The 15688-nt window shown below is 37.3% G+C and overlaps 1 protein-coding gene across 1 annotated transcript in view; it reads right to left on the bottom strand.

The window, feature by feature from the left end:
- The window catches only part of TRABD2B (TraB domain containing 2B), a 227164-nt gene that overhangs the window by 73453 nt on the left and 138023 nt on the right, over positions 1-15688 (bottom strand). Inside the window, exon 3 of the mRNA XM_070939564.1 lies at positions 1587-1733. Coding sequence (XP_070795665.1) covers positions 1587-1733 — 147 coding nt within the window. The remainder of the gene's footprint in view (positions 1-1586; positions 1734-15688) is intronic.

The following is a 15688-nucleotide window of genomic DNA, read 5'->3' as shown; positions in this document are numbered from 1 at the left end:
ATCAGGCGATCCGGTCCGAACCGGGAGCATTTCACCCCTGAATTTACTCCTATGAAACCTATCTTCACGTTATAAGATCTCCTAGAATAGGTATTTATGGTTCTTCTAGATCAGGGGTGTCAAACTCACATTGTCATGTTGTCGTCACATGATGTATTGTGACTTTCCCCCCTTTGCTAAACTGGGGCTGGGAGTAGCCAGCGTGTGATGCATCCTGCTCGCGGGTTGTGAGTTTGACACCCCTGTTCTAGATAGAAATGCTTTGACCTTCTCCTAATAAGAGAATCAAACTTTTTCCCCACTAAGATGTAATAAATACGTGTTTTTGAAGTAACCACCTAGTCCCACCACTTCCTTTATTTATTCCTTTTGCACATTTTTTTTGCACCCCTGTTTTAATAAGCCTTCAGCTGTCATTGTGAAATCTGTTGAAGAGAACATTTGCTTGACTGCTTTATGGAATAGGCCAAAATGAAAACATGCTTGATGTTGATCATGGGTCATCAAGTCATTGTTAGCAACCACACAGATTTTTACCAAAATACTGGTGTTATTTGGGACAACCAAAATCTTGAAGATATCACTGGGGCAGAATCGGAAGAATTAATGTGTTAGGACAATGTAAAGGCCTTTTGAGGATTGTTTATTACTAATCATCTCTCTAAATTATTGTCCAGTTCTACAATGGTCTTGCTCAAAATGGCAGCAATGAACATTGCATGGGGGAAGTCCTTCCTAAGACCATGGAGCTTGTAACAACTTTATTTGCAGGCTTGGATAGACCTGGAAAAGTAGAGGACTCAGAAGAAAATATTTTCTTCTTTCTTATTCTCCTAGTTTGAGGGGGAAGGGGAGAGAATGAAACGCAGAAAACAGGGTATGCAGATTCATATCTATAACTAACTATAATTAAATGCAATGAAAAGCCTAAACTGAATTTAATTAGCTATTGATTATTACACAGCATCTCATATGTCACAGAAAAGTGGGACACATCACCACAATCAGCAAGATCACTGAGAAGAGATGCATCTATAACTGAGAACAGGACCAGCATTCAATTAGATCCGAAGAAATGTTTTAAAGAAGATCCATTTTGAGTTCTCACTATCATTAATGTATATGAACAAAACTCATGCTCTGTCTTCAGCAGCTTTTCTTTAATTCCAGGAATAATTTTAAACAATGATGTACTCTGAATCACAGTCAAATAGAGTATGTTTCCTTGACTCTTATGCCTATTTCAAGGATTTAGCTATACTTCCATGTATAAACAAATTCTGTATTACTCCACAGATTTATAATAATTGTATCTTAGTTTAGTTTAGTTTAGTTTAGTTAAATAATGCCTGTGGATGTCATAAAACGTTCCTTATCTCTCCAGTGAAATTCAAATACTTGTTCTGGGAAATTAGGGGGATAGGAAAATATCATCGGGTGATACCTGTTTTAACTTCTCCACATATCTATTCAAGCCAGATAACAGAACAGGCCAAAGAAATGTGAACCCAAATGTAGTGGTGAGATGCAACAATTATGCCTTTTTGGTCTTGCCCAAATGTAAGACAATTGTGAAATCATCGTACCTGTGAAGAATCATGATTGAATATAACAGCATTTAGGTCACCACAATTGTAATGCTTGATAAGGTCTTCAGTTGTGTAAGGAGCCTGCCAGCTGCCAGCTCGAAGACTTTCATGTTGTAATAATGTTTGATTCAAAGCAAACAGCACCTGAAAAACATTGGAAATACATATATTTAAATAACAATATAAAGTAAAGAATAAAACGTATGCGTGGTTTCACACATTCTGCAGAACAGCCTTCCCTTATCTGACACATTCCAGATAGGTTGGACTACAGCAGGGGTATCAAACTCAAGGCCCATGGGCTCGATCCAGCCCACAGGGTGCTTCAATCCGGCCTGCGGGGCTGGCCTGGAAATATCAAAGGACCGGCCTATGGTGCCTCTGCCAGCTAAAATGGTGTGCTCCTCCCCCTCGCGGCTGTGGCTGTGGTTTCCGACGTCCCGATATAGTCAGTTGACGCCATCACTGACTATTGGGGGCGAATCATTGGCCCCCACGGAGAGGGCTCGCAACTTGGGCGTCCTCCTGGATTCACGGCTGTCTTTAGAAGAGCACTTGACGGCCGTGACCGGGAGGATTTTTCATCAGGTTCGCCTGATTCACCAGTTGCGTCCCTTTCTGGATCGGGACTCGTTACGCACGGTCACTCATGCCCTTGTCACCTCCCGCCTGGACTATTGCAACGCTCTCTACATGGGGCTCCCCTTGAGGAGCACCCGGAGGCTCCAACTGGCACAGAGTGCGGCCGCGTGGGTGGTAATGGGAGCGACATGGCGTTCCCATGTAATACCCCTCCTGCGCGAGCTGCACTGGCTCCCGGTGGTCTTCCGGGTGCGCTTCAAGGTTTTGGTTACCACCTTTAAAGCGCTCCATGGCTTAGGACCCGGGTACTTGCGGGACCGCCTACTACCACCAATAGCCTCCCACCGGCCGGTACGCTCCCATAGAGTGGGGCTCCTCCGGGTGCCGTCAGCCAAACAATGCTGACTGGCGGCCCCCAGGGGGAGAGCCTTCTCTGTGGGGGCACCTACTATCTGGAACGAGCTCCCCCCAGAGATACGGAGGATCCCGGATCTGCGCACCTTCCGCCGCGCCTTAAAGACCTTACTATTTCACCAGGCCGGCCTGGCCTAATTTTCCCCCTCTTTTATAAAAGATTTTTAAAATTTTAAATATCTTTTAGTATTTTATATATTCAATTTTAAATTGGTTTTAAAAGTTTGGGGTTTTAAATTTGTCGGGGCCAAAATTATTTAATTCGATTTTATTCTATTTTTAAATTTTGTATTGTATGTGTTTTTATTGTTTGGCTGTGCACCGCCCTGAGTCCTTCGGGAGTAGGGCGGTATAGAAATCTAATAAAATGAAATGAAATGAAATGAAATTTTCGGCCTCCATGGCCTCCTGCAGCACTCTGCCAGCCAAAAACAGGCCATGCAGAGGCCTCGAGTGCCCCCGCCACCCCATTTTGGCCAGCAGGGTGTTGCAGGAGGTGTCTGTCCCGTCTCCCCTCTCTGCTTCCCTCCTTCGCTGGCCCGCAGAGAACTAGAATGCTGATCTGGCCCTCGAAGAAATCCAGTTTGACACCTCTGGATTATAGCTTTCCTAAATGCAAACCAGTATTTTCTTATGGCAATTTTACTTTCGTATACTATGAGTCCACCAGTTTGGGGAACACTTTTCTAAGATTTCTTCCTTATAGCTTAGAATACTTGTTTTTCTACAAAATAAACTGACTGTTTTCATTCTCAGCTTCTAGGAATGGGAAAGCCAATTTACCCCCAAATCTCTCAGTTCTATTTATCAAAGCCAATGATGACAGATACTTTGGAGTAGAGTTGTAGATCAACAACATCTAAAGTGTTTAGAATGTGGCTTCTTATTATGACATTACAAAGAAGTTAACTTCCGCTTACATAGGGAATTTTATTCTTATTCTCATGCAGCAAGCACATTCTCCCCATAGAACAGATGTCTCACTTAGGGAACAGAAATTTTTGGGCTCGATTGTGGTCATACGTCAAGGACTATCTGTACAGTATATTATTATTTTTTAGATCTGGGCTAAATTTATTTGTCTCTGATAACATCCTCAGGTTTTTCAAATAATATTAAATAAAGATATGATTGCTCATGCAGGTAGAGTTTTGGGTACTTCCTGAATTTCAAAAGTGCCAAAATTGATCATATGCATAATGGTGAATAATTGTGACAACTTCACCACATTATGGGCATATCCTGAATTTATTTCTCACACGTTTGTCCCAGAGCAAGAGTACACCTGCACAGCTGTCTGAATAAAATCCAGGTTACCTTGAGTGATAAAAATGTTAACTAGTACAACCGAAATAATAGTTAACATATCTGGAAAACAGTTTAACATTTAGACATTTAAACATCTCCCAAACAACCATTTTTGCCTGAAGTTTTTATAAGTCCAGAATACAGAATCCACAGGAAATCCTCAGATGAGCTATTTCCTCTCCAGCCTACAAGCCTCAAAAGGTAAATCTTCTAAACCTATGGTTTTTGCAGCATGTTTAGATTAAAAAGATACTAATCTCATATTTCACAGGTCATGGAAAATTTTGTAGCATAGACTTAGATTTGTGAAGAAAGTTTTAGACTTCTGAGAATGGCAATTTTCAGAGGAACTGTAACTGAAAGATCCCCAAATCTTTACATCAATATATTTTTAGGAATGTCAAACAAGCCGAGCATTTTCATGATCTACCTTTAAATATATTTTAGATTACTTTTTGCTACTTTATATTTTTTGAGGAATATTCATTATATCTTTATTACAGAATGACATTCTTCACATTCCATGTAGCACAGGGTAGTTTTCCAATTTTTAACCTGCCCTATTTTTAGATAAGTTATTAGATTTCTAAAGCAGGTAACAAAAATAACATGCAGCAGTATTCAAAAGATTTATGTACAATGTACAGAGAAAAAGAATGGGGTTTGTTCTGCTTTTGTCAGCCTGATCCCTGCTTATTCTGCTAGTGGACACTGCTAATAAGAGGTGCATAAAAATATGACAATTGTTGGGGCAAAATGACATTTCTGATCTAGTGAAAGAACTCAATTCCTGTGCACAATAAACAACATTTGGTTATCACAAAAAAAGTGTTCACGTTTCCTATACCTTCTTAAGCTGTTCTCAGTCAGTTCTTTTGTTGATTTTGACAATGTTAAGCTCTAAAAAGCTAAATCTAAATCTACTTACAATGTTGTCTTTTCTAAGGAAATTGAGTGCCCTTCATAAAGGATGGTTTTATGGTGCAACAAAGTCTTCAATTCCGAATCAAATCAAATTGTCATTGCACTGGTTTCATAAAGGTAGCAAATACCTTTTTAAACAACTAGTCATTTCTTTTTGAGAATATTTGAGGCACCTTAACGTTAAAAAACAAGCCAAGATTTTCTTAATATGACACACCTTTGGAAAATCCGCTGTTGCTGATCCTTCCTTTCTTTTTCCTTTCTTTAATATATGTATGAATCAGCAGATGTTTACCCCACCTGAAGCAATGTTTAACCCGGCAATGCTTTGTGTTTAATTTGTAAAGAATTCTGGTTATTTACAATCAAACAATGACAAATTATTTATTTGTTTCAATTATTTGCTCTGTGGCACACAACATTTCCTTCCCCATTGTTACACCACAACAACAATTATTTGATTTAGTGACCTTTTGTGGTTTAGGGAAGACTTACTTATGTAGTTCCCCATGATCCAGTTATAATCCAACATCTTAGCCAATATTTACTCAAGATACATGCATTGTTCTAAAAGATCACTAGCATTGCCTTTTCATGAATTGATGGCCAAAAGAGAAGATCTCTTTATTTATTTCAGAAGTCCTGCACTGAGCAGAGGGATGGATTCAATGACTCTAGTAGCTTTACTAACTCCAATATTTTATTATGACAGTAAAGGTGACAAAGGATAATATAAGGAATAAATATAAGGATATTTTAATTAAAAACTAATTTAAAATGTGGAAAATAGAAAGGGATAGAATCATTTAAGGTTGAGCACAAAATGCAGTGTTGGTTGATACGATGTGGTCACGTGAAATCAAATTAGTTGTTTTATATATTAATTTTGCTGTTGAAGATTAATTGGTTTCTGTAAATGTTTAGATTCTTTTGAATGAGTATCAATGGTTTGGAAAATATAGGATAATAACTCTATTGCTCACATTATTTCTGGCTTCGGTTTTAACTTTGTCCCTCTCTTATTTTTTCGCCCATTTCCCTTTGGAACAGAAAATATTGCCGTAATCAAAGCTCTTTTAAATATATTTCAGATCGGTTATGCAGGTATGTTTTTCCAAGAGACTATACTTTTCAGGAGGAAATAATCCATATTTACCAAACCACAGACTTCCCTGTATTTAAAAGTAAGCATACATAAATCAATTTTAAATTAGTTCTGACCAAAGCCTTTGAAATTACCCTATTTTCATTCAGAGATCTCACACTTCCCTAAAATTCGCAAGATTTCTTAGAGAAAATTAGGGCATCTAAACAGTTTAGATTTCAGCAGTAGATGTATCCTGAGGAAATGAAGTCAGCTAGAATTGGCTTCCAAAAGCCATCTACTTGGCAAGAAAAAATGCCTCAAAGGCAATTATTCATGCATGGTTCAATATCGGTAAAGACAGGGCCTGTTTTGTAGCAAGCCAAGGTTGTCTCAGGTTGCCTATTTGGAACAGGCAGAGGAATAAGCATTCAGACATTCTTTAGTGCCTTTGTTCCTGTTTTTTTCCATTATTTACTCTTGAGTCAGTCTCTCAATACCACTTATACATATTTCTAATCTTTAAATCATAAATTACTGCAGACAATTTATTGGACGGAGCACTCCTAGTTCACCATTTTAAAAGAGTTTTTAATGCCACCTTTATTAGTTTCATAAATAATTGAAGGTGGTGAACATATCTGCTATTCTTTTCTCTTTCTATTTTCTCAACAACAACAACCCTGTCTGGTTAGATCGGCTAAAAGAGAATGACTGGCCCAAAGTCACACAGGCTTTCGTGCTTAAAGCGGGATTAGAACTCACAGTCTCCTGGTTTCTAGTCTGGTGCCTTCATCATTGGAGCAAACTGGCTCTCAATTTCTACATTCTAAGATACGTCAATTAGTTTTTTGTATATTTTAATAAGATTTTGTTATTGTTCTTTTAAATTTGCTGGTCATTGACTGAATAGATAAGACAAATACTAAATAGTGAGTCTAAAATATTTCCCAAGAGATGCATTTTTCATCCACAGGTGTCCAGAAGAAGTGGGGACAATGGAGGACAAGCAGTGGTGGGATTCAGCCGGTTCGCACCACTTTGGGAGAACCGGTTGTTAACTTTCTGAGCAGTTTGGCAAACTGGTTGTTGGAGGAAATCATTAGGGCAGAGAACCGGTTGTTAAATTACTTGAATCCCACCACTGAGGACAAGTGATGAAATATGTGGAGATATTGCTATGGAAACTCCACTGTTACAGAGTTACAACATCTCCATGAAACTACAAATGACGAAACTACAAACGGCAAAGTATCACAATGTTGGTTTCATCATTTGGCATCATAGTACTTTCGTTAAAAAAAAAATGCTTTGGGCATGATCCAGGAAGATTCAGTTTTACCCATCTGTGGAATCAGACCATTGCTAGTGGAAAAGGTGTTTTAAAATGTTTGTATGCTTTGTGAAATACCTCTTGCAAGTGTTTTGCACAACTTTAATTTTTAATCGGACAGAAGGGTGAAACTATTTAATAGTTGACTATTTAGATTAAGGATTTAGACTTTAAAATGACGTAAATGGAAATTTTGTTTTTTTCTTTCTCCACTTACTCCTTTTCAGTATATGTCCCTGACGTGCTAACTCAAATGCCAAGGAGATGTCATGCTCAGAAAAAGTTACACAGGTAACCCATGACTTACAACCATTTCTATTAGTAACTCTTTGAAGTTATAACAGCACTGAAAAATCTCTGACGCTGGAAGTTTTTAAGAAGGGATTGGACAGCCATTTGTCTGAAATGGTATAGCGTTTCCTTCCTGAGCAGGGGGTTGGACTAGAAGATGTCTAAGGCCCCTTCCAATTTTGTTCTTATTCGGTTATCACAGTGTCTTCATAGTCACATGATCAAAATTTGGGTGCTTGGCAACTGACATGCATTTATGATGATTGCAGTGTCCTGGGGTCATGTGAATGTCATTTGTGCTCTTGTGGCCAACTTCTGACAAAAAGTCAACGGGATAAGTCAGATTCACTTAACAACCATGTGATTCACTTTACATCCACAGCAAAAAGTTCATAAAATTGCATTTGCCTCACTTATGATGCAAGTTCCAGTCCCGATTTTGGTCATACAAGTCAAGAACTACCTGTACATTCATTGCACATAGACTAATAAGATATAAATCAGTCAAATTCCTATATATCCTTCAAATAACACCAAATGTTCAAGCTGTTTGATGTTCGCTAAATCCCATAATTCCATTCACTTCCTGAACATGGTTAGTTTTCCTTTTCCTTCTCTTATTCACTTCATATTCTGACAGGAGGTTGATGCACTTTGAAAGACACCTTCACGGGGTCAGTGTCAAGGAAACAAACCCACAAAAAACAGGCCCAGGGGAAGTCACTTAAAAGCTTCCACCAGTGTCAGCAAAAAAGCCTGTTTGAAACTTACATCCTATAATGACAAAAGGGTTTAGTTTCTTTGAAGGGACAATGAAGGAAGTAAAAACCATGAAATTATGTTCTAGAATTGTTGTTTGCAAAATCATGCCCCCTGTTAAAATTTCTCATAAAAGCCTCACACATAGTTGGTTCCATATGTACTCAAAACCTCATTGTTATTACTGTTGAAAGGCAGGAGTAGTTAATAGGTTGTGGTTTGGCAGTGACCTGGGGAGACTTTAAGACCTAGATTTTTCCTTTCAAATTGCTAATTAACCAGTTTAATAATAAAATGGTTTGAATTTGACCAAAGAACTCACTTTAACCGCTATGTAGCCTTTGGTGCTGTCGGTTATAAACTTTGAAATTAAATATTTGTGCCAACAAAATGCAGCCACAAAATTTTAGCTGGGTTACTGAGTATGCCCTCTGAAGGAGGCTGAAAAATGGTACTAAACTTTATGTACATCCCGTTTGCTCAAGTTGGATTTTCATGTTCTACCACAAGTGGTAATGGAGGGGCTTGCTGGAAAGAACACAAAATGTGCAGAGTGGAAAGCAGGGGTGAAATGCTCCCGGTTCGGACCCGATCCAATAGCAATGGAGGCGGGTGGTTTGGAAAACCGGTAGCAAAAATCCCTGCCCCCCATTGCCCAGCTGAGCCACGCAATCATCAGAGGCTTTTTTTATTATTTTTAAAAGCATTTTTTCCACAACCTCTTCGGCCAAAGAGGTTATAGAAAAAATGCTTTTAAAAGTAAAAACAAAGCCTTTGCCGATCAGGCAAGTCAGCTAGGATCATCAGGGGTTTAAAAAAAAAAAAAAGAAAAAGCCTCTGCCGATCAGGCAAGTCAGCTGGGATCGTCAGAGGCTTTAAAAGCATTTTTTAAACAACCTCTTCAGCCGAAGAGGTTGTAGAAAAATGGTTTTAAAAGTAAAAAAAAAAGTTGGCCACTCAGTCATATTACCCCACCACCACCAAGCCACGCCCACAGAACCGGTAATAACAAAATTCACATTTCACCACTGGTGGAAAGATATTTATTAACAGGAGATAGTTTTTCCCTTCTCACAAGATGAATAACCTAATACTTAGGAAATACCTGTAGGGAACTTTGAAGTTCTCCAGTTATGATAATTGGTTCATGACCATTCAAAGTTATGATGATACTAAACAAAGGGACTTAGGATCTGTCCTAAAGTTCTGGCTGTTGCAGCACCCTGATAGTCAAATGAACCAAATTAAAATGCTTGGCAACTAGCTTGCATTTACAACTATTTGCAATCTTGACCTTGACTTAAAATCAATGGGGAAGCCAGCAAGGAAGGTCACATGTCATTCAGGTAAGTCTTCCTCATATCTGGTCTTTCTTCACTTGCATGCACCATATGCTCCCCATCCCCCTTCACTCATATTTCCCCATGTCGTCTTTCCCTGGCCTTCCTGAACTTGCACTACAACAATTCTAAGTGTGAAAAGTGGTTATAAATCACTTTTTCAAGTGCTGTTGTGACACTTGAAAAAGTGACTTATGACCACTTTTCATACTTAGAATTGTTGTAGTGAAAGTTTATATTTATAATGAACTGTTGTAAGTTGAGGACTACCTGTAGACAAATGTTTGCTACTGCAGACTCAGACCTTGAAGGTTTGAGATTCTCCAAACAAGACCAGAACAAGAAGCACCAATGAGGAAACCTTTGAGAAGCAAATGGCTATAAAAACTATAAAAGCAACTCAAATATCCCCCTACGGTAATAAGACTCCAAAATCAGTGTTTCTTGTTTCTATTACTAAACTTGGTATGAAATTTCTAAGAAGCTTGGGGGGGAAAAAAGCTTTTGAGGTTAAAAAATTTCCCACAAAATAATTACTAATTTGTAGGCAACAGTCAAAGCAGCTTTCTGACAAACATGTTTTTTTAATGGTTTATTCTGTGCTGTTTGCTTAAACTAGTTCCTGTCTCAATTAACTCTAAAAGCAAATAGGACATAATAGTTATGGCACCGAGGTCAATGTTTCAATAGCATGGTCTAATAACATGTTTACTAGGAAGCCACTCCAATTAATTTTTATAGTGTCTTGAGCTATGAATTATTATGAAAGAGTGGTCAGGGTTTTAAGCATATTGTATATCCATATATAATCATCAGAAGTTGAACCTAACTCTGTGGAATTTAGCTAACTATTGTATCTCAATGACCTTGAAATGATGAGAACTCCAACTCTTATTGCCATCTAGAGGTAATCTGGATTTTTGCAATCCAAAATACACCAGGTTGTTTGAAGCTACACATGATTCTATTGAAGATATTCTGATGAATATGAATCTGTGGGCCACAGATTTATAATTAGCATATCTTTGATCCTAATTGCTCCAAGTTCTTACTAATATCTCAAAAGATTGTTAGCTTTACAATAAAAACTAAAATCTGATGCTTAAAAATCAAAATTTGTTTGTGATCATCTAATATATTTAGGACTGACTTTTATATTTCACAGAATGCACAAGATTATCTTGAAAAACATGTGAAGTGGAACAAATATTTCAGTAATGCTATTTTATATTTCATCAGGATAGTATACAAAAACATCAGAATATGTTTACTATCACATCCTTGATTTAGAGGGAAAAACTATATCCAGCTGAACAATCTCTGTGGTTTGATAAGTATCCGGTTGAAGAGTTCAATGGATCACATCCAATTTTTTTCTTGGTTCTTTTAAAGCAAAACAATTAATCAAACCCTCTTAAGTATCTTGACCTTTGAAGTGTATATGCTGCAGATAAACTTGAACAGAAAATGTGCATGATATTGCAATTATGCTGTATATTCAGTCTTGAGTTCGTTCTACTTGCATTTGTAGCACATTTTTAATATGCTGTTACATTGTACAACAATCAAAGAATATATTTCCCTTTACTCAGAATAGGAAGCCAGAAGATTGTTAGATAAACTCAAAACCGGTATGTGCATTACTGTAGAAGTATTTGTGTAATAGTGCAATGGTGTACTTTTTCTTCAAATTAACTCCTTCCATAAAAGAATTTAATCCGGCCTAAGTTATCCTTTTTATCTGTTCTTTATTTTATGCAATAATATGGCAAAGTTATAACTCTGCACACTGCCAGGAGTTCAATCCTGACCGGTTCAAGGTTGACTCAGTCATCTAACCTTCTGCGGTTGGTAAAATGAGGATTCAGATTATTGGAGCCAATATGCTGACTCTGTAAACCGCTCAGAGAGTGCATTAAAAGCACTGTGGAGTAGTATATAAGTCTAAACGCTATTGCTATAGCTAGCCATATTAAAATGGCCAAATATAATACTGATACATTTTTGGAGCAATAACATACTTTAGGAACTGGAAAATTAAATCTACAGAGAAATCGGTGCGTATATCCCTTCAGTGTACAAGCATGCATAAATTTTGTGACCCAGTTTAGTCTAATAGTTAAGGCACCAGGCTTGAAAGCAGGAGACCCTGAGTTCAAATACTGCCTTAAATACTGCCATGAAAATCAGTTTGGTGACTTTGGGACAGTGACTCTCTGTCAACCCAACTCACCTCACAGAGTTGTTGTGGGGAAAACAGGGAGAAATAGATGTGTTGGATATGTTTGCCGCCTTGAGTTATTTGTAAAACTAATAAAGGCGGGATATAAATAAATAAATTTTACCCATGCCGATAATCGCCATAAGAATTCTCTTAAGTCTTTGCTGGAGGAGAGTAAAAGACTATAGACACTGAGGTAACGTTGCTATTTTTCGAAATGGCCTGGAGGAGGCTCAGTGGGGACTTTGATTTAGATAATCAAATGCTTGGATAAACACAACTGCTATTTATAAAGATGATTCTGGCTAGGGCATTTTAAGGGAAACTGATAACTAGGAATTTCAGACAAGGGAGGCTTTGCTGCACAGTTTACAAAGACCATAGCAAACTTCTGTTTACATAATGGCTTAAAACAATCCAGATTCACTAAATCCACATGGAGTTATTTATGCTACTGATTTAAACTTCTTTCATAAGTGAAGAGACTTCACAAGCAAGTATACCAAACCAACTTGGGAAACTACTAACATAACCACAAGCTCAGCTTTTAATTAAGCCAAATTGCATTGTGTGTGCATTTGTGTCCATCTAGAAGAGAAAAGAAAGCATTCCTAAAAGTTAATTAGTTCACAGTGTTTGGGAAATCGAGATTGAAATTTGACAGATTCAATCAAAACCAATTTAATATACTTAGAAAAATCAAAATGTAGGTCGGTAGCAAAAAGTTTGAAAAGAAACGATGGGTTTATTGAAGCTGCCATCCTCTTCAAGAAGTGAATAACTATATATATATGAGACCATGAATATGAAATAATTGTAATTCTTGCAAACTGTAAACTGAATTGAATAGATCTGTATTAGTGTTCTGAAGCAATAATAATTATTATTATCATAAAATTTATTTGCTGCCTATCTCGCCATGGGCTACTCAAGGCAATTCACAATCATAAAAAAATGAAGAAATAAAAAGGAAGTTTAAACAAAGTGAAAGTAAAATATAATAATAAAAATAAACAAGGAAAAAGAAAACAAAGAAAATACATCAATATGACTAATAAAAAAAGATAGGTGTGTGGCGATTGGGGGAAGGTGTAATGGTAATGATAATAGTAAGAATATAGAAGAATATGGATTTTTATTTCAGACTGAGTTTGTGTGGCTACTCAATGTGTTATGTAAATCCCACTGTAATTTTTCAAGAAAGATGGATTCTTTCTAGGATAATGAAAGCATATATATTACAAGGTTTGACTTTCTGCTATTTGCATTTATTCCTGAGTATCTCAAAGAAGATTAAAATATTCACTGTATATTTGTGCTAAGAATAAATGCTGCAGTTTATGCTGCTGATTTAAAACTTCTTTCATAGGTGAAGAGATTTCACAATCAAGTATACTGAATCTGCTTGAGAAATAAGTAAGAAACTCACTTAACAAATGTCTCACTTAGCAACAGAAATTAAATCAGATTGCATTGCGGGTACATTTGTGTTCATCTACAGGAGGGAATGCGGTGGCTCAGTGGCTAAGACGCTAAGCTTGTCAATCGAAAGGTTGGCAGTTCAGCAGTTTGAATCCCTAGTGCCGCGTAACAGGGTGAGTTCCTGTTACTTGTCCCAGCTTCTGCCAACCTAGCAGTTCGAAAACACGTAAAAAATGCAAGTAGAAAAATAGGGAACACTTTTGGTAGGAAGGTAACAGCGTTCCGTGCACCTTTGGTGTTTAGTCATGCCGGCCACATGACCACGGAGACATCTTCAGACAGCGCTGGCTCTTCGGCTTTGAAATGGAGATGAGCACTGCCCCCTAGAGTCGGGAATGACTAGCACATATGCGTGAGGGTAACTTTACCTTTACCTTTTACAGGAGAAAAGAAAGCATTCCTAAAAGTTAAATTAAAGTTAAATTAAATATCTCTGGACATGGATTAATTGCACTTCCTTCACCAACCATTGTATCAGAATAGGAGGCATAATTTCAGATCCAATGATATGATTATAATTTTTGACACATCTCTGAACAGAACTAACCCACTGTTTTGAGGCTGTTAAGAGCATCAGTCGCCTCATGTAATCTGTAAAATACTCCTTTGACAAAAGAGAGGTTAAAAAGGATTTTGCATTCAAATGAGAATGACAATGAATAGGAATTCTGAAATACAGCTCTAGATTCCCGATTGCTTTTACATATTATATTTTAGATGATTTGTCATCCATTTTTATCAATACCCAGATGACTCATCTAAGCAGGGTAGATTTCAACTAAAAGCCCCACAAGACAAGCCAATTAGTCAGCTAAGCCTGCTGTTGAATTATCCATCACCAAGTAGCCCTCTTTGGCAGAATGCCTGGGAACAAGGGGAGAGTTATGCCAATGCTTAGGTCCCTTTTCATCTCAATTGTGTGTATTGTCACCTTGTAAAATAGATGCTTCAGAGAGATTGACTGGATTTCCAGTTCTTCAAAAGCTGGTTGTAGGAACTGCTTACAGCAAATGTTGTTATCCACCTTAGTTGCGATCCTTTGTCACAAATGTAACAGGAGGGTGGGGGGAAGAGGCGGTGAAGAAATGTCATGCAAATGCAACTGACATTTAGTAACATGTGAAGATAACGTTGCAAATTACATAACTCCCTTAAGTTGCATTCACAAGTAATTCCAATACTAGGAATTAATTGTCATAATGCTGCTCTTAATTTATCCTCTCTCCACTCATTAGCATTTATCACTAAATAGATTGTTGCATGTATTCCAATATAACAGCCAGTGCTTACTGCTATGGAACAGAACCACAAGAGCCCATTAGAATAGATAAATATGATTTAAATAACTGTCAAACTATTTAACAATTCTTCTGTTTCAGGTTTCAGTGAAAAAAAAACAGTTACAATGGTGGCAAATATTCATAACACAAATAAACAATCTTCTGTTCAATTCCTGATTAAAGAGAAGAGAAAAAAAATTACAATTTATAGTATTTGTTGTTCTGTACTGTCTTCAATTGAAAATGTCGATCTCTTGCGACATGATCAGATATGATCTGAAAATCTGATTCAGATGATTCCATGCAAATCTATTCACACTAGAGTATAACTCAGGATAACCCTGGAATTATCCTTCTTTGGTTGGTTGTTTGACACCACTTTTATTTTATAGAAGGTTCTGTCTACATATGCTGATTTATTATATTATGGGGTCAAACATTGGGAAACAAGAGGAATGTTATAATCTGCCATATATAGTTGCTCCATAGTAAATTCCACAGAATACATGTTTTTCTTTGTCTCCTGTTAGATAAGAAAAAGATTTCCTATACACCTGCAGAGATCAAGGCTAAAATATTTCTTGATGCTTCCTATGGGGGAAGTACAAAGACAATCCATTTCCTTGTGGAAGGAAGGAGAAGGGCTTATAAAGCCAAAAAGCAAGATATGAAACCCACTTGATGCTGTTATTCTTCCTGGAACGGGAATAGAGTATACATGCAAAACTTCATAGGAGTTATTTTCCTATGTAAATGCCTTTCTCATATGGGATAGGCAGCACACATTTATGAGGTTTTGAACTGTCTTAGTAAATCGAGACAGGCTTACTGCCAAAGAAAAGTAAAACACATGGGAGTGAAGAAGAGGAAATCAAGAAGGATCAAACACCGTGGTGGAGGAAATTATCCATATCTATTCGCAAAGATATTTCATATGAGTTATTCTCAAACTTTGCAAATACTTCAAGGAGTAGACAAATTAAAATAAGCCTTTTACAAATTTGTCATTTCCTTTGTTCTTTCCAATTATCCTGCAAAGATTATACCCCTTTTAGCTGAGCATCATTCCACTACAGTAATT

Source organism: Pituophis catenifer, unplaced genomic scaffold, assembly GCF_029215685.1.
Source record: "Pituophis catenifer annectens isolate HBS135680 unplaced genomic scaffold, rPitCat1.0.hap2 SCAF_3, whole genome shotgun sequence".
NCBI classification, from domain to species: Eukaryota; Metazoa; Chordata; class Lepidosauria; order Squamata; family Colubridae; genus Pituophis; species Pituophis catenifer.
This window is presented reverse-complemented; position numbering and strand designations above follow the sequence as displayed.